This window comes from Cottoperca gobio, chromosome 6, assembly GCF_900634415.1.
Source record: "Cottoperca gobio chromosome 6, fCotGob3.1, whole genome shotgun sequence".
In the NCBI taxonomy this organism is placed as follows: Eukaryota; Metazoa; Chordata; class Actinopteri; order Perciformes; family Bovichtidae; genus Cottoperca; species Cottoperca gobio.
Window position 1 is genome coordinate 26492144 of NC_041360.1, and position 27571 is coordinate 26519714.

Below are 27571 nucleotides of genomic sequence, written 5' to 3' on the forward strand. Positions count from 1 at the left end.
AGTGGTACCGGAAGCAGGTAATCGTGAGCAGAGCGGAGTCCGGTTGAAGACGGTTGTGTGGGACATTGTTGAAAACCGTTTTTTCGGCCGTGTGTCCTGCTCTTTCCGTTACGTGGTTCATCAGCTACAACCGGAGAGAACCAGCAGAGCCCGTATATATGGATACACTTATTTGAGTGAACTTTGTGCGAATGTATAAGACGTTTCCTCTCAGACTCATCTAAATTAGCTAAGAATGCTAAAATAAGTTAGCATAGCTTGCTAGCTGTAGATAGGAGACAGACAACACAGCTCGGAGAGACTATTCGATAGAAACCACGCTGTGTTTTTCATAGACCAACAAAGTCCAGATAAACCTGACTGAATGGACTCTGTGCTGGTCCCTTTACTTGAAAACGTCTGGATTGTCTCCTGGTGTTTTTACGAAGCTAATGAAGTTAGCTAGCTAGCTGGAGACGGACGTGAACGTAACCTAGCAACACAGTACGTGTCAGATTGAGTGACAGTTTTGAACGAAGTGTGTCTGGAGGAGAAGTTGCTGTGATTTAGTAAAAATGTCTAAAACTCAGATGCTGAGAGATTTTGTCAACCAGCGACTAACTGCGGCTGCTGGTGAGATATTTGAGCTGTTTGAAAGAACGATAACAGAGTACGAGGAGGAGCTGGAGTTCAGCTCAAAAGAGATTCACCGACAACGGAAACTACTGGACACTGTTTTCCACCCGGAAGTCCGGTTACACAGAGCAGGTGGGTACAGCTTCATGACATGTATGATCACCTTAACGTGTGTGTGTGTGTGTGTGTGTGTGTACCCCGTTTTTCTCCCCTTTAAATATTTTCCTGTAATTATCCCGTATTTTTAACCTTTCAAAGAAAAAAAAGGCCTAAAAAGTGTAAAGTGTCCTCCGGTAGAGCAGGGGGCAGTATTATGTTTAACATGAGCTGAAAAACGTTATCTGCCAGTAAACGCACAGAAGAAGAAAACAGGAACAATAACACAGAAGAAGAAGAAACATATGATGAGAGTCACAGTGAACGGGAGATCGATGGAGACGCAGCTGTACCTGCCAAACAAGTTAAAACTTTATGTAAGTACCAAATGGGAGGAGACCTTCACTTATTTAATAAAAGCAGAGTCGGGACAACTCATGCTTTTTGTAAAGTGTGCCATTCAGATGTTAGCTTTGCACACGGACGATGTCCGTCAGCATGAAAAAGCGTCCAAGCACAAGCACGAGCACGCCCAAGAGGCACAAACATCCACAGTCAATGACTTCATGTGTGACAAGAACTGTGTCGGAGGCAGAACAAGAGACCAGAGCTGAGGGACAGATGTCGATGCTTTGTGCTAAACATAATGTCGCCTTCAGCTTCTGCAATGATTTCAGTCGCAGTGTCGCGACATGTTTCCTGACTCTGCTATCGCGAGGAAGTCCTCGTGGGGGAAACAAAAAACACACAACTCATCAATCATCAAATAAAATGATGATAAATAAATAAAATACATAAATCTTATAAACATGTCTGTACAAGTAATACATACTTTAAATAAACATGTATTTCCTGAATGTATACCCGTCCCTTATGTGTTTACATTGTATGGGTGGGGGCTGGGGGGCTGAGAGCTGTTAAAATATGAGCAGAGTCCGCCAAAAAATGTCCCTTATTTTGAAATTCCAATGTTGACAGGTATGTTGTGTGTGTGTGTGTGTGTGTGTGTGTGGTCTACTGTGACCACATGGTGTTATCCGGGTTTCTGAAAAATCTGATTATAAGGATACTAGAGCACATGTAAACAAACTCAGTGATTGTACAAATTACTTTTCAGATTACAGTTTTCCATCAACTTCCTGTCCAGTGAAAACCATGAATCTCCAGATGTGTTGATTTTTAATGTTTGTAATAAATGGATGAAGTGTGCCTTTAATACCAGGGCTGTACGGTGCTCAGCCCCGGCACAAAGCTGCGCTCCTGTGACAGGTTTTTTGGGTGTGCCGCTACAAAGTGAAAATAGGGGAAACAAAACTAATGTAACTAAATGTAAAAGTAGGATTTTACTTTTGCAGTTTGTTGACTTGGAGCTTATTTGATTATAGAATATAATCCTTTATTGTCGTTGCATTTTACAACAACATTAATTAATTCAACTGTCCCAAAGTCAGTGTAAACTGTCAAAAATTCGAAATATTATCCTTTTACTTTGTTATTGTCATCTATTGTGGTTATTTGCATTAAAACACACAATTTAAATAATTAGGAAATTAATGGTTTTAATTCTATTCTGTCTTGTCCCAATTTGAAATTCATCCCAAATGTAATGATTGTGTTTGTGGAGATACAGCTGTGTGTGTGTAAAGAGGGAATAGAGGAGGTGACTCAGCATACCATAGAAGAACAGGACGTGACATCACGCATATGTTTGCGACTACGGTTTTGAAGCCTTGAGTTTGGCATTTTGGATGTCGCTATCTTATTAATTATTAGTTATTAATTGAGATGTAGGGTTATTTTCTCATAAACTTCTATACAATTGGACCAGTTTTTTTTTTGCAACCAGTGGTGTTGCCTCCTGCTGGATATATGAAAGAATGCAAGTTTAAGGCACTGCTAATGGTCAGGCTTGGAGAAAGGTGCGGACCGAGTCTGACTATCTGCGGGCGGTTGGATAGGAAGTCCTTGATCCACATGCACAAGGACTAACTGAGAACCAGGTCAAGCAGTTTGGTGTCCAACATGTTGGGGACAATAGTGTTGAATGCAGAGCTGTAACCTATAAAAAGCATTGTCACATATGTCGCCTTCTGCTCAAGCTGCGTCAGAGCCGTGTTGATGGATCCTCTGTGGATCTATGTGCTCAGTAGTGATGGCGAGATGAAGCTTCATGAAGCATTGAAGCTTTGCATCCAATTGGTTCACTCATGGGCCGAAGCTTCATGGTGCTTCATTTGTTCTACTGCGCCATCAAGTGGACAATAAATGTAAAACCGGCAGAGTGATTATAATGTTTTGGCTTAGGTGTGTGAAGTAGTGATGGGCAAATGAAGCTTTTGTGAAGCACTGAACCACTTCAGCCAATTGTTTCGAAAATGGGTTAATTACTCAAAGCTTCTGGCGAAGTGCAAGGCTGCAGTGGATTTAAAGTATCTTTGCCTTGAAAATTCTTTGACGCACACATCTAAGACTGAATATCATGTTCTATTTAAAAATAAAGATTAATGATTGTGTGTACGTGTTATTGAGAAGAGAGTGCTGCGACCAGTGGCAGCAAATGGCCACTCGTATCCCGGGCCGCTGCAGCAAGCCTTTAGAAAGTGGATCACCTGCTCTACGAGCTGCACCACCAGGGCTGGTCTTTAGTATGTGGGATGTACATTATTCTTTCAACACATTTAGATTTGGTATCTTTACATGCTCACAGGGAAGATGATGCTGGCGTGCATAACAATTGTTTCGCTAGTTGGCTGGCTCCATAATGATCCAATACAAACGCAATACCAACAACTCAACAGCAACAATGCATACTACGACAACAACAACCCACACATTCACGGTTATATAAAGTGTTAATTATGAGGGGGCTCAATTGCGGTTCGCTCCCCCTTATATTTCAAATTGCACGCCGAACCAGTTCCTGAATCAGTCACGTGGTACGGCAGGTTCGCGAGGCTTCGAATGTCATCACGTCATCAACACAAGCATCGATACGCGCTTCACAAAAATCTTCCGCGATTACTCGACACACGCTTCGAAGCCTCGACACAGAAGGACACAGCACTAGTGCTCAGGTGTACTGGTGCTGGTCCAGGGTGGGGGGAAGGGTAGATTTGATGTGCTTTAAAACACAATGTTAATTTTAGATTTTTTTCTTTTATCCTGACTGATAGCCGGCACTCGTTAACCAATCATTACTTGTTAACAGTTCTGGGTTTCTGTTTCCTAATAATGGAACTGTATGCTGGAGTTAGGAATAGTGGGAGGTGATCAGATTGTCACATGATATTTACATTTTTCCAATTCATGTCAATCAATCAATCAATCAATCAAAAAACTTTGCCATTTAGAGGTTATACAATGTACAATTAATGTACTGGCTTACTGTAAAAGTGACTGTAAAAGTGGTCATAAATATTTAAAAGTGTCGTAGTGCTGATGCATGAATATAAAATAATGTGCATGTATTTCATTATTCTCCACAGATGTCCAGCAGCAGGAGTGGAGCCCCAGTCTGGACCAGGAGGACCCCGAGCCCCCACACATTAAAGAGGAACAGGAGGAACTCTGGAGCAGTCAGGAGCAGCTTCAAGGGCTGGAGGAGGCTGAATACAACTTCCCATTCGATCCTGTCCCTGTGAAGAGTGAAGAAGATGATGAAGGGAAAGCTCAGTCCTCACAGCTTTATGAAAGCCAAACTGAGGAGAACAGAGATGCAGAGAGAACTGAAAGTGATGAAGAGGACTGCAGAGGATCAGATCCGTATAGTCCTTTACAACCAGCTACACGTGTCAAGACTTCTCACTCCCCTGACCCTGACACTGATGACAGTCGATATTGGGAGGAGAGTAATGAGCCTCTGTCAGGTTTAAACCCTCTGCAAAACCATGAAGAATGTAATACTGGAAAGACTAGCTCCTCTGAATGTGCCAGAAGCTTTGGCCGCATGGGACAGAAACGCACTGGAATCCAAACAGGAGTTAAACCCTTTACTTGCTCAGGTTGTAGTAAAAGATTCTCGAGGAAGAACTCCTTAACGCGACACATGAGACTTCACTCAGATGGAAAACGGTTCAGCTGCTCAATATGTAAAATAAGTTTGGGTTCCTGTAGCAATTTGGTTCAACACATGAGAATACATACTGGGGAGAAACCATTTACCTGTTCAGTTTGTGGTCAAAGATTTTCCCGGAAGTCCTCCTTAGTGGCTCATATGAGACTTCATTCAGTTGGAAAACGTTTTATCTGCTCAGTTTGTCAAACAAGTTTTGCTACCAGAAGTAATTTGGATATACACATGAGAATCCACACAGGGGAGAAACCATTTAGTTGTTCAGTTTGTAGTAAAAGATTTGCAATACACGGAAATCTAAGACGACACTTTACCGTCCACACAGGGGAGAAACCATTCAGTTGTTCGGTCTGCAGTAAAAGATTCACACAAAAGGGACATCTGAGACAACACTTGACTGTCCACACGGGGGAGAAACCATTTAGTTGTTCAGTTTGCAGTAAAAGATTTGCACGCCATAGTAATCTGGCACGACACTTGACTGTCCACACACACATGGGAGAAACCATTTAGTCATTCAGTTTGTGATGAAAGATTCACTCGGCTCCGTAGTGTCAGAATATACAAGTGTGTTGGTGAGAGCAGCAGAAAGAAGGTCGTCGTAGAGAAGATGCTTTCTGAAACATCGTCTCCCTGAAGGGTTGAAGTTATGAGCTAAAAACTGTCAGACTATAGGAACTGCAAAATAAATGTTTTCAGCTAAAATGAAAGTTACACAAACATTTAAATTCTATTTTAACTTTTTATTCTGGTCACTGTACTTTTTGGTATTACATGTATTCATTGAATAAAATCGTTTTGAATTGTCTAAGTATTGTATGTTAATGTTGAATTGTGTAATTCAATAAATAAATAGTCTGCATCAGGCTTCACCATGTGGCAAAACACCGTCCAGACCCGACGGAGCGACGGTCAATTTAGTCCTGTGACAAATCAATAATAAACTTCACGGGGTGATTGTGGTTTTTTATTGACGATGGCGTCTAAAGACCGGGCTCAGTTTGTACCTTCTTTTTGTTTTAAGTCACTTTTTATTTCTTGTATTCAGAAGATTCTCTGTTAATTGACTTCACTTGTTTTCAGTCCAATGAGTCCGTATGTTAAACAAGAAAACTATATACTACATACTGTGTGAATTAAGTACTTGACAAATGAAAAGTATTGTCTTATTTTTGTTTAAAAGTGCAAAATTAATTAATCAGTTTGAAGTGAAATTATAAGGAGAAATAATTTGAGCTATACACTGACTGTTAACAAGTATGCACACAAATACAGATCAGAATTGTTTGAACTACACTGGGGTGTTCGCATTAAGCAGAGTGTGTGGGTGTAGAGGCACGCAGGAGCTGAACAATAAAGCTGAAGGAAGAAAATCCTCTCCACATAACTCCACCATTGTTGTCAGCTGTGCTGTATGGACTATTGCATTCTGGGATAATGGATCTTAGAGTTGGAGAAGCTTGTGACTGAAAGGTTGACACTTTGTTAATTGCATTGAACTGAGTGTTAATTTAAAACGTGACTGAAGAAGAATCTCGATTTTGAAGAATCTTTATTAATCACTCAAAAATGTGAGAGATATTCCTGAAATTAGATACAGATAATTGTCAATAAGAATAAGCCTGGAGGGAGTGGACAAGCGTGCTCATTTAATGACTCCGAAGTGCGGGTGAACCTGGTGCATAAGGCATCTTCTTTTGTTGACCAAGTTTCGCGCCAGATCGGGCGGATTGATGGATTTTCAAACTTAGGGATGCGGTTCATGAAAGTAAACGCGTCACGCAGGTGCTTGCCAAATAGAACTTCCGCTGTTGGTGATTTCGTCAAGGGTTCGGTCGCCCAGTATCATGACAAACGGCTTATGATCAGTAACCACAAGCAAGTCGTAGCACCCTTGGGTGAAGTACTTGGTTTGCTCTAAGCCCCACGCTACGGCCAAGGCTTCGCCTTCAACTGGGGCGTACCGTCGCTCAGTGGAAGAGAGGAATCTTGAGCCGGCCAAGGTGATTCGCCACGCATCGGTGCAGCAGTCGGGTAGTTTATAGTTACAAGAGCAGTGCTTTTGGGACAGGAAGCCGATGCCTTGTTGGGACCAATCTGGGTGGAGACAGGTCCGCTTGGAGGCGTCCATTGGAATTTTTGCCTTGGGCTCAAAAAGGGCTTAAAGGGAGCCATGGTGTCGCGTAGCTGGGCATAGTTGGAGACCTGATTGACCAGCCCGAACCAGCTGCGTATGTCAGTGGTAGAAGTTGGGGTGCGGAAGTTGCGGATGGCGTCCAGATACTTGGGCAGCGGATCGATTGACGACTCAGAGATCCGAAAGCCGGCGAAGTCCACGGTTCTTTGTCCGAATTGGAACTTGTCGGGATTCAGCACGATGCCCGCTTGGTCTACACAAGTGAGGAAGTGAATGGTTCGCCACCAGTGTTCGTGCAGGTCCTTGTCATAGTGAATAGTAGTGATGGCGAGATGAAGCTTCATGAACCATTAAAGCTTTCCATCCAATTGGTTTGCACATGTGCCGAAGCTTCATGGTGCTTTGTTTGCGCCATCAAGAGGACAATAAATGTAAAACCGGTGAAGTGCTAGGCTGCAGACTGCAGTGGATGTAAAGTATCTTTGCCCTGAAGATTCTTTGACGCACACATCTAAGACTGAATATAATGTTCTATTTAAAAATAAAGATTGATGTTATTACGTGTTATTGAGAAGAGAGTGCCTGGAAAGAAATGTGGGCTTTTTACGGCTTAAATGATAGTATAGTTTAAGATTGGACAGAGAGAAGGGGAATGACATGCAGCAAATAGCAGCAGGTCTGTTTCGAACCCCAGGCCGCTGCGGCAAGCATTTGAATGTGGGTCGCCTGCTCTACGAGCTGCGCCACCAGGGATGTGTAATGTACACGTTGGATGTACATTATCTTTTTAACAGATTTAGATTTGGTATCTTTACATGCTCACAGGGAAGATGATGCTGGCGTGCATAACAATTGTTTCGCTAGTTGGCTGGATCCATAATGATCCAATACAAACGCAATACCAACAAATTAACAGCAACAATGCATACTACGACAACAATAACCCACAAATTCGCCGTTATATAAAGTGTTGATTATGAGGGGGCTAAATTGCGGTTCGCTCCCCCTTATATTTCGAATCGCACGAGAAACCTGCAAACCTGTTCCTGGATCAGTCACGTGGTACGGCAGGTTCGAACGTCATCGACACAAGCCTCGATACACGCTTCACAAAAATCTTCCGCGATTACTCGACACACGCTTCGAAGCCTCGGCACGAAAGGACACATCACCAGTGAATAGTGTAGTCCACACATCTCTCCTTTCGATCGAAGTCTGTTAAGATAGCGTCGAAGCGGCGGTTGTAGCCATCGCTTGAAGAAAGGAAACCTTGCGGGACTTGTCTCTGTTCTTGTCTTGTTAGAACTCAGTGCTTCTTTCGACACTGTTGATCATGACATTCTACTACAGAGACTGGAACATTGTGTTGGCATAAAAGGAACCGCACTAAGCTGGTTCAAGTCCTATTTATCTGAGCGATCTCTATTTGTATGTGTTTACGATAAATCTTCCATGACAGCCAAAGTCAGTCTTGGAGTTCCGCAGGGTTCTGTACTTGGACCGATTCTTTTCACCTTATATATGCTTCCTTTGGGCAATATTATAAGGAACCACTCTATAAACTTTCATTGTTATGCGGATGATACCCAATTATATCTATCAATTAAATCAGACGAAACCAATCAATTGGCTAAACTTCAAGCCTTAAGGACATAAAAACTTGGATGTCTAGCAACTTCTTGATGTTGAACACAGACAAAACTGAAGTTATTATATTTGGCCCTAAACGCCTCCGAAGTGCATTTTCTAATGACATAGAAGCTCTGGATGGCATTAACTTGGCCTCCAGCACCACTGTAAGGAGTCTTGGCGTCATCTTTGATCAGGATCTGTCTTTTAACTCCCACATAAAACAAATCTCAAGGACTGCCTTCTTTCATCTACGTAACATTGCAAAAATAAGACACATCCTCAAAATGATGCAGAAAAACTAGTCCATGCATTTGTTACTTCAAGGCAGGATTACTGCAACTCATTGTTATCAGGTTGTCCCAAAAAGTCGCTTAAGACTCTTCAGTTGATCCAAAATGCAGCGGCACCTGTATTGACTAGAACAAGGAAACGGGATCACATTACTCCTGTATTAGCTGCTCTGCACTGGCTCCCGGTAAAATACAGAATAGAATTCAAAATCCTTCTCCTGACTTACAAAGCAATTAATGGTCAGGCTCCAGCATATCTTAAAGATCTCATAGTACCTTATAAACCAACTAGAGCATTGCGCTCCCAGACTGCAGGGTTACTTGTAGTTCCTAGAGTCTCTAAGAGTACAATGGGAGCCAGAGCCTTCAGCTATCAAGCTCCTCTCCAGTGGAACCAGCTTCCAGTTTGTGTTCGGGAGGCAGACACACTCTCCACATTTAAGAGCAGGCTAAAGACTTTCCTTTTTGATAAAGCTTATAGTTAGGGCTGGCTCAGGTTTGCCTTGGATCAGCCCCTAGTTATGCTGCTATAGGCTTAGACTGCCGGGGGACACCTCCCTGCTCTTCTCCTTCACTTCCTCTCTCCTCCTCTCCCTCTCTTCTTCTCCCTCTCTATCTGTATGCATTTATGTAAATGTATGTTACTAACTCATTTACTTATTTATTATTTATTTAACTCAGTTTACGTCAGCATCAGGAATCGTGGCTGCGTACCTTTTTGACATTTTCCTGGATTCATCCAAACTTTCTCTTTTTCAACACAACATCATTTCTGTCAAATGTTGTATTTGTACTATGTTGTTTATCCTGTACACACGACATCTATTGCACGTCTGTCCGTCCTGGGAGAGGGATCCCTCCTCAGTTGCTCTCCCTGAGGTTTCTTCCATTTTTCCCCCTTTAATTATGGGGTTTCTTTTAGGAAGTTTTTCCTTGTGCGATGCGAGGGTCTAAGGACAGAGGGTCTAATGACAGAGAGTGTAAGGACAGAGGGTCTAATGACAGAGGGTCTAAGGACAGAGGGTCTAAGGACAGAGGGTCTGAGGACAGAGGGTGTCGTAACCTGTACAGTCTGTAAAGCACACTGAGACAAATGTATAATTTGTGATATTGGGCTATATAACTTAATTTGATTTGATTTACCTGCTTCTGCCAGTGCAACGGCAGGGAGGCTGGCGTGTGAACATACTTGGGCGTCGCATCGTCATTAAGATGAATCTCAACCGGGTTCCCGCCATGCAGGGGAGGGGCCGGTGGAACATGTGTTGAATGTTGAGGCGAAATGATTAAGCAGCCAATCTTTCATCTTCTGATTGTTCTCCGGGATGCACTCAAATGGCAGTGTTGGCGGGTCATCAGAAACTACTGACCGAGGAGGGCAGGAGCATGGTGAGTCTTGGTCAGTACGGGCAGAGGCATATCCTGCGTTGAGTGCTCGGATGTTCTTGTGAGTGCTAGGTCTAGCAATCTGGGGCCGGGCTTCATGTAATTCACAAGCTGCCGACTTGTCGCCGACGGATGGAAAGCTAGGCGACACGATGCCGAGGTCCACCATGGCTTCCCATGATAGGTAAAATCCCTGACAAGAGTTACTGATGTATACCATGGTGGCACAAGAGAGCGGTTTCCCACATGTCGATTTGTCATGCAGCCGCGCAAGTACTGCTCCGGCAATGTTGATGGGAGACTTGTTGGCTGCCGAGAGGTCTAGAGAGACGGGTATGAGGTCCTTCATGGAGAAACCCATCGCTAGGAACCCCTCCATTGACCAAAGGCAAAATTGCGCGCCAGAGTCGGCCAGAGCTGCGATTGTTGATGGCAAGATTTTAGGACACTGGCGGCCGAAGGAGCGGTAGTCTGAGGAGTCTACAGACAATGTGAGCTTGGCCTCTGGATGGCTGAGGGCCTTTACTTTCCACCATTCGGTGAATATGTGGTGAGGGAGCCTGGTTGTAGAGGGCCACGGTGCCTGTGATGTGACGCCACGCTGTGTCGCTCCGCGGTGAGCTTTCCGCCGTGTCAGGGGATGCTTCATCTGGTCGTCGGCGGCCCAGTCAGTGACGTAACTTGGGATACTATAGAGCCCACTTCAGAAGCAGTAGGTGTTTTGTAGTTGCGTTGTCTGCGGCGCTGTGTTCTGTAACAGTTGATACAGAGTCGGTGGGGTCGGATGTTCCGTCCTTTAGCGCCTTCTAAGTACAGTGAGTAATGTTTTTTGCATTCAGGGCAGGGAGCAGTCTCGCTTCGTTGCGACGTAGGAGGCAGTTTCGCTGGGGTGGCTCTCTCGCGTTTGAAGGATGAGATACCTGACGTTGATGCTGCAGTAGGCAGGGCATTGCGTGCCATTTCCTTAGAGTCGACGAGCGATACCACGTCGTTTACTGCTCGTGTAAGTCCTTGAAGACGTCCCATCGACGCTTGAACATGTTCCACTCCTCCCCAGATACCCCAATGTCAACTTTTGGACGGTCAAGCTTTGGGCCGGAAGAAGGCGCTCTTGGCTTGAGGGATAGCGGTGTGGGAGGCGGTGTGGTTTCCGAGGAGTGCGCAAGCAGCATACGTCCTGGGTTGCGAAGTCGCATGTCTGGAAGGTGCAGTATCATTGTTGATCTATGTTGAATGTCTCTCACATGAAGAAGAATCTCGTTTTTGAAGAATCTTTATTAATCCCTCAAAAATCTGAGAGATCTTCCTGAAATTAGATACAGATAATTGTCAATAAGAATGTCTCTAATAACATATACAACGGATAACTGTCCGTGACGTAACATTTCCACAGTGACTGTGACTGAAAATGTGAGTTTAGAATCTCTTCGATTGTTCAAATGGAAAATCTTATTTAAAGTAATTATTTGACCTGATAATAATCCAATATTTTTGTGATGCTGTGTGAAATAATAACAGAGACATGGACCTGTAAATAAAAGGTTGGTTACTTTTATTTTGAAGGAGAAGCAGTACCGGATGTAGGTAATCGTGAGTGATGGGGAGTCTAGTTGAAGAGGGTTTTTGTTGTAAACCGTTTTTTTGACCGCGAGTCCTGCTCTCTACGCCACGTAGTTCATCAGATACAACTGCAGTGAACTCCATATCCCGTGTGTGTGGATACACGTGTGTCCGTGGACTCTGGGGGGATTTTTGGAACGTTTCACCTCAGACTCATTTCCGTTAAAAAAAAAGAAAGCTAATTGAAGGTAGCATAGCCTGCTAGCTGGAAATAGACGCAGCCACACCGTGCTCGTCGAAGAGACTATTCGATAGATACCAAGATGTTCATGGGCCCACATTGTCCAGATAAACCTGACTGAATGGACTCTGTGCTGGTCCCTTTACTTGAAAACGTCTGGATTGTCTCCTGGTGTTTTTACGAAGCTAATGAAGTTAGCTAGCTAGCTGGAGACGGACGTGAACGTAACCTAGCAACACAGTACGTGTCAGATTGAGTGACAGTTTTGAACGAAGTGTGTCTGGAGGAGAAGTTGCTGTGATTTAGTAAAAATGTCTAAAACTCAGATGCTGAGAGATTTTGTCAACCAGCGACTAACTGCGGCTGCTGGTGAGATATTTGAGCTGTTTGAAAGAACGATAACAGAGTACGAGGAGGAGCTGGAGTTCAGCTCAAAAGAGATTCACCGACAACGGAAACTACTGGACACTGTTTTCCACCCGGAAGTCCGGTTACACAGAGCAGGTGGGTACAGCTTCATGACATGTATGATCACCTTAGTGCTGGAGGAAGTATTCAGATCATTTACCAAAATAAAAGTCCTAAAAATACACTGAAATATTCTGTTTAAAATATGGTGGAATGTAACATGTGTACTTCACAACACATTTGAGGTAGTTGTAAGTATTTTCATTGTATGTAATTTAATAGGTGTACTCCACTCCACTTTAATATTATACTTGTTACTCCACCAACAGCTTCAGTAATCTCTCAGATTACAGTTTTCATCCTAATCCTGTCCAGTGAAACCCCGGTCTACTGTCCCGAAGTGAAGAAATTATCCTTTTACTTTATTCTGTCTATAGTGGTTGGTGGTAATTTAATTAATTAGGAAGTAAACTATTGTATTTGTATCTAAATATTTTCCTTGATGACAATAATTCTTGGCATTAGTAGTTTTTAATTATGTATTATAAGCTGCTTAAAACTAGTGTTACGAAGTTAAACAGGTCATAACTCCCTCTCTAATATCTATTTTAAAACAGCTCCTTCAAACAACTGGATTTATTCAAGTTTCTCATCAAAAACTACATTTTACAAGATTACACTTGAACACACCATAATGCTATAATTTACTTTCGCCCAATATAAGTTTTTACTGAATAGACATTGAACACATCTTAATTTAATTCAATGGCTCCTGCGATAATTTAGCTGTTAACTCCATTATTTAGCTCGTTAATGTGAACTAGCTCTCCACTGGTTCAATCGAAATTAACCCTTAATTCGCGATACATGTCCCGCATCAGAAATGTTACTTAAGTAAAAGTATGTGTAGAAGCAGTTTTGCGTTATTGTTGGCATTTATTATTATTTGGTTTAAGCCCTGCAATATTATTTTGGACACTTGGTGGTGGGGATTAAATGCACTGGGCTGTCAGTATATAAGGGTGGACAGGTGACAGGAAGTGGGTTATAGGACACAGGTAGAGAGAGCAAACAGTTCTCACCAGTGAGCGACCCGAATAGGACAGTGAGCATCAGCGATAGATCAGTGACAGTGATCAACTAATACAGCCGAACAAATCAGTGATAACCTACAACCGAACCAGCTACTCAACCGGAACAGTGGCAGACTACAACAGTGACAGTGATAGACCCGAACAACGGCAACAACTATATTCATAGAACTGCAAACCAACCATATCTACAACCGGAAGCTCCATCTGCGTAAGAACCCACACACCTATCTGTGTGGATGGCATAAGAACATTGGAACATTTGGAAATTGGAAAATTTCCATTACAGTATGTAAGTATAGTCAGGAAGCTGAAAGGTACTAAAAGTTTAAATAAATGGTCTTTACTAGGTTGTATTTCATTATTCTCCACAGATGTCCAGCAGCTGTTTATGGAGCAGCAGGAGTGGAGCCCCAGTCTGGACCAGGAGGACCCCGAGCCCCCACACATTAAAGAGGAACTCTTTATCTCTGATCCTGTCCCTGTGAAGAGTGAAGAAGATGATGAAGGGAAAGCTCAGTCCTCACAGCTTCATGAAAGCCAAACTGAGGAGAACAGAGATGCAGAGAGAACAGAAAGTGATGAAGAGGACTGCAGAGGATCAGATCCGTATAGTCCTTTACAACCAGCTACTCGTGTCAAGACTTCTCACTCCCCTGACCCTGACACTGATGACAGTTGTGATTGGGAGGAGAGTAATGAGCCTCTGTCAGGTTTAAACCCTCTGCAAAACAATGAAGTACCTGTAAGTGATGAAGAATGTAATACTGGAAAGACTAGCTCCTCTGAATGTGCCAGAAGCTTTGGCCACAAGGAACATCTGCTGAAACACACTGGAGTCCATATGGGGGAGACACTCTTTAGTTGCCCCTTCTGTGACGACACATTTGCGAAGAGGTCAGGTTTGACCATACACCTTAAAATTCATAAAGAAGGAAAACTTTTCAGCTGCTTAGTTTGTAAACAAACTTTTAAATGGAGAGGAGAGATTTTGTCGCACATGAGAATCCACACAGGGGAGAAACCATTCAGTTGTTCACTTTGTAATAAAGCATTCGCAAAACATGGAAATCTGAGGCAACATATGACTGTCCACACAGGGGAGAAACCATTCAGTTGTTCAGTTTGTAATAAAAAATTCACAAAAAAGGGACATATGAAACAACACTTGACTGTCCACACGGGGGAGAAACCATTTAGTTGTTCAGTTTGTAGTAAAGGATTTGCACGCCATAGTAATCTGGCACGACACTTGACTGTCCACACACACATGGGAGAAACCATTTAGTCATTCAGTTTGTGATGAAAGATTCACTCGGCTCCGTAGTGTCAGAATATACAAGTGTGTTGGTGAGAGCAGCAGAAAGAAGGTCGTCGTAGAGAAGATGCTTTCTGAAACATCGTCTCCCTGAAGGGTTGAAGTTATGAGCTAAAAACTGTCAGACTATAGGAACTGCAAAATAAATGTTTTCAGCTAAAATGAAAGTTACACAAACATTTAAATTCTATTTTAACTTTTTATTCTGGTCACTGTACCTTTTGGTATTACATGTATTCATTGAATAACATCGTTTTGAATTGTCTAAGTATTGTATGTTAATGTTGAATTGTGTAATTCAATAAATAAATAGTCTGCATCAGGCTTCACCATGTGGCAAAACACCGTCCAGACCCGACCGAGCAACGGTCAATTTAGTCCTGTGACAAATCAATAATAAACTTCACGGGGTGATTGTGGTTTTTTATTGACGATGGCGTCTAAAGACCGGGCTCAGTTTGTACCTTCTTTTTGTTTTAAGTCACTTTTTATTTCTTGTATTCAGAAGATTCTCTGTTAATTGACTTCACTTGTTTTCAGTCCAATGAGTCCGTATGTTAAACAAGAAAACTATATACTACATACTGTGTGAATTAAGTACTTGACAAATGAAAAGTATTGTCTTATTTTTTATTAAAAACTTAAGTGCAAAATTAATTAAACAGTTATAAATTATATATATAAATTATAAAGAGAAAGAATTTGAGCTAATCAATAGCAATTTTTGCTACTTTACATTTCTACTCCACAATATTTCATTGAGAAAGATTGTGCTACATTCTTATGACATCTGTAGTTATACTGGTAACGTTGCAGAATAAAACGTCACGTTACAGATACTTTGATACATTTAATAATGATAAATCTTTAACCAATAAGCTAGTGGCTGCAAGTCTTTTTTTGTCATATTACAGTTCATTTAGCTGACGCTTTTGTCCAAAGCGACTTGTGCAAAAAGTGCAAACAATCATGAGGACATAACTCCGAACGAGCAAGAATCTTGCAAGTACATGAGCTTCAAATAGGTACAATCCTTTAAGTGCATATCAATAGCTTCAAATTAGCCAAACAAAGTGAAACTGCATACAGAAAATATTTAGCACAGCTGCTAATGTTCACACATTGACCCGGAAGCTCACACAATTTCTCTCTCTCTCACACAATTTCTCTCTCACTCACGCAATTTCTCTCTCACTCACGCAATTTCTCTCTCACTCACACAATTTCTCTCTCTCTCACGCAAGTTTTTGAGAGAGCTCAAATCACATCACAATCTCATTATAGCACACTGACGATTTCCTCATATTTGAACATAAAAATATTTTCGGTCGGATCTGCCCGCCGTGTGGCAGAAGTCCAAAGAGATGTACAAATACACCAAATCGAGCACAAAAACAAAATGCTTTGATTCAGTTATAAGAAATGCATCAAATGCATGTACACAGGGAAAAGGTTCAATGTAATTTAAGAATGTGCCCATGTGCATCATAACTCATGTCGCAAGCCAGTCGAGATAAAAAAGTTTCCTATTGTGTTCAAACATCATGAGAACACATTCTCATCGTCTGCTCACCAGCTGGAAGTGAGTCACTCCCACCACACACTTCTCATTCATCTCCTTCTGGTGTTTGTTCTGAACCAAACACTCCATCAGATCTGATTATCAGCTACCTCCTGACAGACAGACAGGGGGAGAGAGAGACAGAGACAGAGAGACCGACACAGAGAGTATTAGAAGAGGACATTTGCATGTGTATATTGTAAATGTACATGTATCATTATTATTATTATTATTATTATTATAATAATATAATTATTGTAAAGCACATGCATTATTATTATTATTATTATTATTATAATAATATAATTATTGTAAAGCACATGCATTATTATTATTATTCATCAGATGATGGGAAACGCTGCCTCTGAAATATCTTTGCTTTGGAAGCCAGACATGAACAGAGATCTTCTGTTGATGCAGGCGAGTGGAAGCTTGTGCAGACTCACGTGGCAGAAGGTCTGGATGACAGGCTCACATGCTTGCATCAGCAGCGCCTCGATCTGAATATCCTAACAACAGAACACGAAAAGATTAATTAAGAGGAGAGAAGTCTGATCACAGTCAGTCAGGGGTCAAAACCAATCTGAAGAGTCAAGATGAGACATTTCTCTCACAAAGCAGGTTCTTCACTTGACAAATGAAAGCCATTTAGATGAAAGGATTCTGAATACGGAGCAGTTTCTTGCTCTCGTTTGGTACAAAGTGGGAGTTTAAATCATTTATTCTTTCATTTGGAAGAGTTGGACGTCTTCGTTCTTCACTGAAATTGTCCAATTAAGATCAAGAGTGTGTGGCTCGGGAACAACCGGAGAGTCTGTGTGTTAACGGGTTCGGGGCGAGGACACATGAGACTAATGTTCCTAAAATATATAAAAAACAGTAATCCCACGAGCCCAAAGACTGAATATAGTTGGATAAGAAAAACTCACTTTTCAGTCAAAAGGTTCGACCGATTTTGAAGATTTCTTCATATTTGTTTTTAGGAAACTGTCACTGTGAGGCCTGTGTGAGGAACACCAACTGGAGGAAACACCGGGAGTCTCTTGCTCATTGTCTGCTGAGAGTGTCGTTACCTCAGACTCCAGCTCCGTCAGGTTCCCCACCACGTCCCTGCAGTCGGACACCAGATCCTCCAGGTGATCCTGCAGACACTCCAGCTCCTGTCCGGCCTCCGTCTTCTCGCTGCACCACTTCCCCAGGTCGGTCATGCATCGCCTCTGGAGCTCAGGGTCCAGCTTCACGTCCAGCGCCCTCTGGTGGAGAATCCGCTGCGCCTCCACCTTACAGTCCCGGGAGAGCTGCAGGGACGACGAGGGGTTAGAGACGACAAGAGAAACAACCGAACCGAGAAACTGGTGGAGACAACATGCTGCAGGACTAGTTATTGCAGCTGGTGAGCGCCTGGCTAACATGCTAAGAAGTTGCTAACATGCTAAGAAGTTGCTAACAGGTTGGGAACAGTCTAACAGGTTGGGAACAGGCCAACAGGTTGGGAACAGGCCAACAGGTTGGGAACAGGCCAACAGGTTGGGAACAGGCCAACAGGTTGGGAACATGCTAAGAAGTTGCTAACATGCTAAGAAGTTGCTAACAGGTTGGGAACATGCTAACAGGTTGGGAACATGCTAAGAAGTTGCTAATATGCTAAGAAGTTGCTAACATGCTAAGAAGATGCTAACAGGTTGGGAACATGCTAACAGGTTGGGAACATGCTAAGAAGTTGCTAATATGCTAAGAAGTTGCTAACAGGCCAACAGGTTGCTAACAGGCCAACAGGTTGGGAACAGGCCAACAGGTTGGGAACAGGCTAACAGGTTGGGAACAGTCTAACAGGTTGGGGACAGGCCAACAGGTTGCTAACAGGCCAACAGGTTGGGAACAGGCCAACAGGTTGGGAACAGGCCAACAGGTTGGGAACAGGCCAACAGGTTGGGAACAGGCCAACAGGTTGGGAACAGGCCAACAGGTTGGGAACAGGCTAACAGGTTGGGAACAAGTTAGAAATTCTATAGAATAAGAATTTCTTATTGTCGTCTCTTATTTCTTCTGATTGCATTTAGTTATTAAGGGATGATTGAGACGCATTTCACTGTTTTAAAAGCGGGTGCGACCAGGCCTTAACATGGAAGCTGGGAATTAAACTTTTAGAGAAGACGTGCGTGTTTGGAAGACACTGAACATAAAGACTTGAGCTAAAGGAAAATGATGTTTCATAAGTGCTTTGAGAAGCTTCTACAGTCGTTTTGATATTTTTCCTGTTTTCCATTTCAACAGACTCGACGGAGGAAACATTTTCACAGTGCGTTTGATCTATTTGAGTGGAGTATCATTTTAAGGACGGCGAACACATCTGATTTTAATCAAGAACTTAATTTGCTCCCGTTTATTATAATCAGTAGAACCATGTTTTCCATAATTGGAGATTTGCGTCGATTCTTCACATCACAGAAGCACTTTTCACACAATTACTCTTTTAAAAATCAGCTCCCACATGCACCGACATTAGACAAGAATTACAGAGTACAATCACTTCCCGACCCCCAGTCATCACGTCCAGTTTCCTGATCATCAGTTCAGCAGCACAACGTACTCACAGTCAAACCCTGGTTTCCTGCTTCAGACTCCCCACTGAGGAGCTACGAGAATATTCTCTGGTTAGTGAGAAAGTTCACAGACTTCCTGGATATTTACTTTTGATTTCCTTCTGCACACTGACAATATAAATACAGATGTTTTTCAGGAGACTCTCAGTCTGGACATGTAGCTGAAGCTCTAATGTGACTTCCAGTGTGTGCAAAAGCATGAAAATCCTTAAAACTTAGAACACTTTAAGCAAAGAGGTTAAAGGGTCAGTTCCAACACATTTCTCACACGGTAGCCGGCTTTTAGTTTGTGGTGCTTGATGTATATTTTAACAAAAATAAATTAATTTTGAAGAATTCAACAGCAAAAAAACTGCAGTACTTGAGTGCAGTACTTGAGTGCGGTACTTGAGTGCGGTACTTGAGTGCGGTACTTGAGTGCGGTACTTGAATGCAGTACTTGAGTGCAGTACTTGAGTGCAGTACTTGAGTGCAGTACTAGAGTGCAGTACTTGAATGCAGTACTTGAATGCAGTACTTGAGTGCAGTACTAGAATGCAGTTCTTGAGTGCAGTACTTGAGTGCAGTACTAGAGTGCAGTACTAGAATGCAGTTCTTGAGTGCAGTACTTGAGTGCAGTACTAGAGTGCAGTACTAGAATGCAGTTCTTGAGTGCAGTACTTGAGTGCAGTACTAGAGTGCAGTACTAGAGTACAGTACTAGAGTAGAGTGCAGTACCTGACTGCGGTACCTGAGTGCGGTACTTGAGTGCGGTACTAGAGTGCAGTACTTGAGTGCAGTACTAGAGGGCAGTACTGACTGCAGTACTTGACTGCGGTACTAGAGTGCGGTACTTGAGTGCGGTACTAGAGTGCGTTACTAGAGTGCGGTACTTGAGTGCGGTACTAGAGTGCGGTACTAGAGTGCGGTACTAGAGTGCGTTACTTTACTGCGGTACTTGAGTGCGGTACTTGAGTCCGGTACTTGAGTCCGTTACTTGAGTGCGGTACTTGAGTGCGGTACTAGAGTGCGGTACTAGAGTGCAGTACTTGAGTTCAGTCCTTGACTGCAGTACTTGACTGCAATACTAGAGTGCAGTACTTGACTGCAGTACTTGAGTGCAGTACTTGACTGCAGTACTTGAGTGCAGTACTTGAGTGCAGTACTAGAGTGCAGTACTAGAGTACAGTACTAGAGTACAGTACTAGAGTGCAGTACCTGACTGCAGTACCTGACTGCGGTACTAGAGTGCGGTACTTGAGTGCGGTACTAGAGTGCGGTACTTGACTGCGGTACTTGAGTGCAGTACTTGAGGGCAGTACTAGAGTACAGTACTAGAGTACAGTACTAGAGTGCAGTACCTGACTGCGGTACTAGAGTGCGGTACTTGAGTGCGGTACTAGAGTGAGTTACTTTACTGCGGTACTTGAGTCCGGTACTTGAGTGCGATACTAGAGTGCGGTACTTGACTGCGTACTTGACTGCAGTACTAGAGTGCAGTACTTGAGTTCAGTCCTTGACTGCAGTACTTGACTGCAATACTAGAGTGCAGTACTTGACTGCAGTACTTGAGTGCAGTACTTGAGTTCAGTCCTTGACTGCAGTACTTGACTGCAATACTAGAGTGCAGTACTTGACTGCAGTACTTGAGTGCAGTACTTGAGTGCAGTACTTGAGTGCGGTACTTGAGTGCGGTACTTGAGTGCGGTACTAGAGTGCGGTACTTGACTGCAGTACTAGAGTGCAGTACTAGAGTGCAGTACTTGAGTTCAGTCCTTGACTGCAGTACTTGACTGCAATACTAGAGTGCAGTACTTGAGTGCAGTACTTGAGTGCAGTACTTGAGTGCAGTACTAGAGTGCAGTACTTGAGTGCAGTACTTGAGTTCAGTCCTTGACTGCAGTACTTGACTGCAGTACTTGAGTGCAGTACTTGACTGCAGTACTAGAGTGCAGTACTTGACTGCAGTACTTGAGAGCAGTACTTGAGTGCAGTACTAGAGTGCAGTACTAGAGTGCAGTACTTGAGTGCAGTACTTGACTGCAGTACTTGAGTGCAGTACTTGAGTGCAGTACTAGAGTGCAGTACTTGAGTGCAGTACTTGACTGCAGTACTTGAGTGCAGTACCTGACTGCAGTACTAGAGTGCAGTACTTGAGTAAATATACTTAGTTACATTCCACCACTGTGGAAAACCAGCTGCCACTTAACGAGCCTGTATTCTGAGCCTTACAGTATTGTAACTGCTGAACACGTCTTTAATGACTTCCTCCTGCTTGTTCATCACCGTGTGCTCAGACTTCCTTTACGTTCAGTCCTCCTGCAGGGTCAGCAGTTATTCCTCTCTGTCACAGGGGCTGCACCTGCGAAGGCAGTCCAGTTTTCCCACTGACGGCGGCAACATGTTGGTGCCAGTTAATGATTTCTGATCTCCCCACACGGACTCTTCCTGCACCTTTTCACTTAGAGAAGAGCTCTGTATGTTGTCAGACATGTTTAGGATTCCCTGCTTAGTTCTTGTGCTTGTGTTTTGGGGTCCGGTTCACGGTGGACCCCAGACAAACCTCCACCCTAACATGACGGACCAGGAGCTGTTCTGGGGCACCGACCAGTACGACTTCTCTGTGGTGCTTCCTGCTGCAGGGTTGGAGTGTTTCTGGCACTTTGCTCACCGTGGAGAGAGATTCTACCTGAGCTTCATGGTAAGGAGAAGCACCATGGCCTCAGCACGTTCTCAACATGAGCAGACATTTTATTTTAGTTTTAAAGCCTCTGAAAATGTGGTTTATCTAAAAGATAGAATATCTGTTTTAAAATGTTTTTCCACTTAAGGACAATCGGAAGAACACAGACAAAAGAAATACTGTTTCGGACTTTGGCAGAACATTTGGTAAAACATAACAATGTCCTTTTAACAAATGGAAAGGTCATCGGGTCAAATGGTTAATCACAATACAATACGTCCATCCACTACTGTTGTTTGAATATTAGGAGTTAAAGGCGCAACATCGGTAACATTCAGCCACTAGATGGCGCACAGTGTCGGAGTAGATTCCCAGTTAGCTAACTAGCAAACCTTAACGTTAGCTTACCGTGGCCGCCTGCGCGCGTCTTTAAACTCCTTCGGATGGATCCAACCAGCAAAACAGAACCAACGTCTTGCTGCTGCTTTTGTCACTGAGCTCTTGAGTTGGTACCGGAGTGAAACGAGGCGCATACAACACGTCAGATATCTTACACAGCGGTAAATTAAACGAAGAAGAAGATGCTATGAGGTCATTAGGTGAGCTCCAGGCAGACTGTAGAACCATGTGTGTTTCATGCAGTAATGTGAGGAAGGGTACATCTTCTTCATCGCTCCACACATCTGATATTTAACTCACATTCTTTGTTTGTGTCTTTTGTTTACTTCACACTCAAACATCTTGTTTTTTAGTTTTTGTCCTCTTTGTTTTTGTTGTTGATACTTTGTGGCTCTTTCTGCTGTTTATGTGCCTCTGAACTTGTTCTGTAATCACTTGTTACGCAATTAAAATTAAAGAAATGTACGTCATTTATTCACCCAGTCTGTTTAAATTTGTTTCTTTTTGTTACGCTAATATTTCCTCCTCAGCCAGATTTTGAAATTCCTCTAATTAGGATTCATCCTCTGGGTACCACGAAGGTTTCAGTGTAACTGTGGACCGACAGTCGGAATCACAGTTTACGTTACAATATGATTCATACACTATATGTGACTCTGTTGTATTGAACTCTCTGCTCTTGCTGTCTGCCTGTAGGTCCAGTGGGTGACGGGAGTCGGCCATGACAGGCACCTGTCTGTCACCGTCAACGCTCCCAGCAGTCTCGTCGTGTCGACGGTCGATGATGCAAGGGGGCAGATCAACTTTGAGGCCGAAGAAACAGGTAGCGCTCACTGTCTCTTTAAATGTATTGTTTTAATTTACCCATTATTAAACGACATGTTTGATCATCGTGTGCCTTTATTATAAGTTGTGTATTTTAAGATACTTTATTTAAATATTTCCTTCTGCTGCTGCTTTATATTTCTACTTCACTGTATATGTCTGACAGCTTTAGTTACTTTGCAGAACAAATAAATGATTATATATTTTTATGGATAAAGATATAACTTTATTGATCCCTTGGTGAAAACAGAAGCTACACAGCAGAATATAAAGTAAGGCAGGTTTATTTATAAAGCATATTTCAACAACAGAGCAATTCAAAGTGTTTCAGGAAAAAAGTATTAAGACATGCAACACGTTACTAAATGACATTAAAATACAATTAAATTCAGACATACAAGAACCAAAGTCAAAACAAGCTCAAATAGAATAAAAGTTACAGTGCAGTGTAAGATAGTTATTAGTTATTTGATTAAATTAAAGGCATAATACATCAATAATTCTAAAACAATATATATTATTCTGCATATTCGTTATTTTACATTATGTGTATTTTGATGCTAATATGTTTGTTCTCAATGCATTAGTGTCATCATAATATTTTAAATAATAAATCTGATGTAAGAATATAATATTTTGTCTCTCCAGGTTTCTATCAGATGTGTTTCAGCAACTTCCACAACCACTTCGGCACCATGCAGGTCTTCCTCAGCTTCGGCGTTTACTACGACGGCTACCAGGAGCCCGCCAAGAGCAAAGAGGAAGAGAAGAAGAAGAAAGAGGAAGTCAGCAAAGAGCTGAACAACACACTTAGCGTCATCGAGGTACACACACACACACAAACACAAACACACACACACACACACACACACACACACACACACACACACACACACACACACACACACACACACACACACACACACACATCGGTGTAGGAGGAAGTATTCACATCCTGCACTTCAGTAAAAGTACTGAAAATACTGTTACTAGTAAAAAAAACTGCATTGAAATCGTTTCTTACGTGTTGAAATCAGCAGGAGAGCTAGCTAACGTTAGCTGTTAGCCGTTAGCAGTCGGTGAACGGAGGTTCCATCGAGTAGCATTGTGGTGCATTCAGGCTCTATTCAGTAAAAGTCACTATAGATAGTGTGCAAACACGTGACAAAACTGTGTGACGTATGCGTGCGACGCCATGTTGGATGATATACAAATCAACAATGGCGTCTAAAGCCAACAACAACAGCAATACAACTCCGACTTCTTCAAAGTATGTTGACTCTCTGGATCCTCTGCAAAGGCAAGATTCAGAGGGAAAAGTCCAAAAAAAATTCTGGCTGTGTTGGTAGTCTTCTTACCAAACCACTGAAAGATGACAGGGTGCTCGTCCATGCCCGTGTAGATCACTCTCAAAGAGCTCGAGATGCACCGCTCAAGCCGTGGGTTGTGAGTGAGAAGAGCGGCGATGTTATCCTCGCACACTGTGATTGTATGGCTGGATTAAGCGAAGCATGTTCTCACATTGGTGCTTTGCTTTTCACAAGTGAAGTAGTCTCAAGAATAAGCCAAACAAAAACATGCACAGAAGAAAAGAGCAAATGGCTGCCATCACATGTAAAGAAAGTGCCTTATTTACCAGTCAGCGATGTGGAGAAGTAAGGTCTTACAGTGTTCGGGTATATCATAAGCACAAATGTGTAACGCAAACATTGAAAACATAGCTTTAGCATGAGCTCTTACCAGATATAAAGTGGACGCCACACACACGGTGAACTGAGCTTCTTCTTCTGTTAAATCCTCACGAGTTATGTTGCTAAACCAGCTGACGGCGTTGGGTAGACAGCAATTCATCCCTCTTTAGTGGATCGTTGTTTGTGATGATTGTAGGAAATCTAAAGAACCGTTTCTCTGGGTCACGAGTAGCGTTATGACCACAATTATACACTGCGCACACGTCTGGCATTTTCTTTAAATCTTAGACGTTTAAATACAAAGAAAATTACGAAGCGTTGCAGCAACTCACACGTGAACGGGCGCAGTCTTGGTTTTGTATATCATCCAACATGGCTGACTTACGGGTTGGGACGTAAGCGTGACGTCACATGCACACGATCTATTAGGCGAAAGTAAATTATAACGTTATCATTATGTGTTCAATGTAGTCTCGTAAAATGTAGTTTTTGCCGAGAAACTTGAATAAAGTGGATTATTAATCATTAGAGAGGGAATTGTTTAACTACTTAACACAAACCGGCGTGCAAACTGCAATAAAAGGAGTGCATGTTGGGATTGTTTTGTTTTTTACCTTTGTATCAAGAATCGTAGATTTTCACTGGTACCGGTATCTACTATTACATTTCTGGTATTGTCATTGTCGACGTCATTTAGATCCAGAGTCTGCGCAGTAGTGATCGAGCAAATGATCTCGGTCCCGCCCACACACCTGCCCGTGCTGAGCGCGGCTACAGCTTGTTAGCGTTAGCCACCTAGAGGCTATCTCTACTTGTATAAACTGTTAGAAAGTTTAATTTATAACGAAACATCCTATTTCATAAACTCTTTGTATGATTTGTGTGCAAAAAACTTGATTCGTAAAGTCACTGAAGCTGTCAGATAAATGTAGTTGAGTAGAAATATACAGTGGCATGAGAAGAAAACACTTAAATAAAGTAATCTTAGTAGTTATTAGTATCAACTGTAATATTAATAACAATCAGTTTTCATAGTAGCAGCAGTAATACTGGTAGTAATACTGGTAGTATTGCAGTATTGGCAGGAGTACCAGTAGTATTTGTAAATGACAGTAGCAGTAATACTCGTAGTATTTGTTGCAGGATGCGACTCACAAAGTGGAGAACCACGTCTTCCACATGTTCCGCTACTACAACTTCGGCCGCATGAGGAAGAGCGCCGACTACTTCCTGCTGCTGTCCAACTCGCAGTACATCAGCTGGTGGTCGATGGCGCTCAGCCTCCTCATCGTCACCTCCGGGTACCTGCAGCTCCTCTTCCTTAAACGACTCTTCATCACCAAGAGCGGCACCGAGGAGGAGAAGCCTCGCTGCTGACAGATCTGTGTGGAAAGCATCAAAGTCTGTCTGCATGTAAGGTTTCTGCATGTTTCTCGTTTTGATCATTTGTTGTATTTCTTCACATAGTTTGAATAAACTTCACTCGTAGATGATCGTGTGAGCCGTTTGGGATGTTTTCCTTTTTGTTTAATTGTCCAAAACACACCGCACCTGGTGACATGCTCACCTGGAGAACACTAATACACATTATAAATTGTCTAATGCCACCACATTATCTGAAAAAGGGACAGAATTAGGTGAACACATATAAAAAGGTCCAATAGCTGAATTCATTGTATCATAAACTGCTGTTTTCAACTAATATCTCATTATCAATTCATTAACAAACACTTATATCCATCGATGGATTACTGAACGTCCCCCCCCCCACACACACACACACACACACACACACAAACAATCACATAGAGACGCTAAATAACCACAAACATACACAAGATGACTGGAGAGATGCAACACTACCACAAAAAAACTCAAAATAGATGCAAAACGTCAACGAGACGCAGGATTACTAAAAAGAGACTCAGAACTGACCACAAAGTGACACTAAACAACTAAGTAGATGCTAAACCACCAAAAGAAAATGCTACACGACTAAAAATAGATGCAAAACAATCTTGTTCCAATGTAAACAGGGTGGGGGGGCTCTTACATTTATAAACATTTCTTTGTAGTTTTCCTCCAGAGCGATTTACGGACAAGGAGCAAAAACATTATATAAACTTTCTTAACTTAGTAAATTATTCCTATTCCTGCTGATATTGATAAGAGCCAGGGGCTTCCTAACTAACTGTTGTCATGCTTCAGTTTTATGCTTAACACTTTGTATTAGATGTTTTGTGTTGTGTTTGTACTTCCTGTTTTATTTTGGTAATTACCTGTTCTCTGTTGTTTCTACTTCCTACCCCCAGGTGTTCCCAATCTGTTGGTTAGTGTCCTCACCTGTGTCTCGTTCCCTCTCACTTCTTGGTGTGTATAGAGTCTGTTTTGTTTGCCTCTCGTTGCCAGTTTGTCTTCGTACTTCGATGTCAAGAGTTCCAGCATTAGTCCCGTCTTCCTGTTTCCCAAGCGTTTGATTCCCCGGCTTCCTCGACCTTGTTTCCGTGACCCGACTCTGCTCCTGGATTACCCCTGGATACTTTGTATGTTCAACTGTCTATGCGTGTAACCATAGCAACTGCAAAGTTCAGTAAAGACCAGTTCCATCCAACATCTATCTGCCTCTGTGTCGTGCAATTGAGTCCCACCTCCCTTCTGTCTTGATCGTACCGTTACACTTTGTTTTATATGCAGTTTGACATTTTATACACTTTGTTCTATTCTATTGTATTTTATTGGTAAATATATATGTTTTAAATGCCAGGGAGCTGCATTGGTGGCGTTTTCTTTAAGACGCCAAACCTCAACAGAGAGTTGAGTAACAGATTGATGCGTTTAAAGTCTTATCAGCTGCCAAAACACTGCACAGAAAGTTTAGTTACAGCAGCGATTATTTATTTTATCTTCCATCACAGTGTAAACAGTATAAATGTTCCAATTACAAAGTAAACCACCAGGAATTAATTATTATATAAATATAAAAT

The 27571-nt window shown here is 42.4% G+C and overlaps 3 protein-coding genes and 1 long non-coding RNA gene across 5 annotated transcripts; 3 read left to right on the forward strand and 1 right to left on the reverse strand.

Annotated features, from left to right (window-relative positions):
• LOC115009224 (gastrula zinc finger protein XlCGF57.1-like) lies at positions 1 to 5794 on the forward strand. Its single transcript, XM_029433092.1, has 2 exons — positions 1 to 747; positions 4197 to 5794. Exons 1-2 carry the CDS (start codon positions 555 to 557, stop codon positions 5294 to 5296), a joined length of 1293 nt encoding a protein of 430 aa, XP_029288952.1. The 5' UTR covers positions 1 to 554; the 3' UTR covers positions 5297 to 5794.
• Positions 5795 to 11808: 6014 nt separating this feature from the next.
• LOC115009229 (oocyte zinc finger protein XlCOF19-like) lies at positions 11809 to 15192 on the forward strand. 2 transcript variants are annotated; one of them, XM_029433098.1, is made up of 3 exons: positions 12401 to 12533; positions 12767 to 13820; positions 13903 to 15192. In XM_029433098.1, the coding sequence occupies exon 3, from the start codon at positions 13920 to 13922 to the stop codon at positions 14814 to 14816; it is 897 nt and encodes a 298-aa protein (XP_029288958.1). In that variant the 5' UTR covers positions 12401 to 12533; positions 12767 to 13820; positions 13903 to 13919; the 3' UTR covers positions 14817 to 15192. The 2 variants fall into 2 exon arrangements, with proteins under 2 accessions (XP_029288957.1, XP_029288958.1); XM_029433097.1 differs by lacking the exon at positions 12767 to 13820 and having other exon boundaries at positions 11809 to 12533.
• A 1309-nt stretch (positions 15193 to 16501) lies between these two features.
• Positions 16502 to 17673, reverse strand: LOC115009246 (uncharacterized). Its single transcript, XR_003832367.1, has 3 exons — positions 17481 to 17673; positions 16854 to 16916; positions 16502 to 16520 (listed from the first exon to the last, which is right to left on the reverse strand). It is a non-coding gene; the product is annotated as an uncharacterized LOC115009246 (long non-coding RNA).
• Positions 17674 to 21480: 3807 nt separating this feature from the next.
• On the forward strand, positions 21481 to 25972 carry tmed6 (transmembrane p24 trafficking protein 6). The gene is made up of 4 exons (XM_029433103.1): positions 21481 to 21690; positions 22768 to 22894; positions 23545 to 23720; positions 25731 to 25972. Exons 1-4 carry the CDS (start codon positions 21481 to 21483, stop codon positions 25962 to 25964), a joined length of 747 nt encoding a protein of 248 aa, XP_029288963.1. The 3' UTR covers positions 25965 to 25972.
• The last annotated feature ends 1599 nt before the right edge of the window (positions 25973 to 27571 follow it).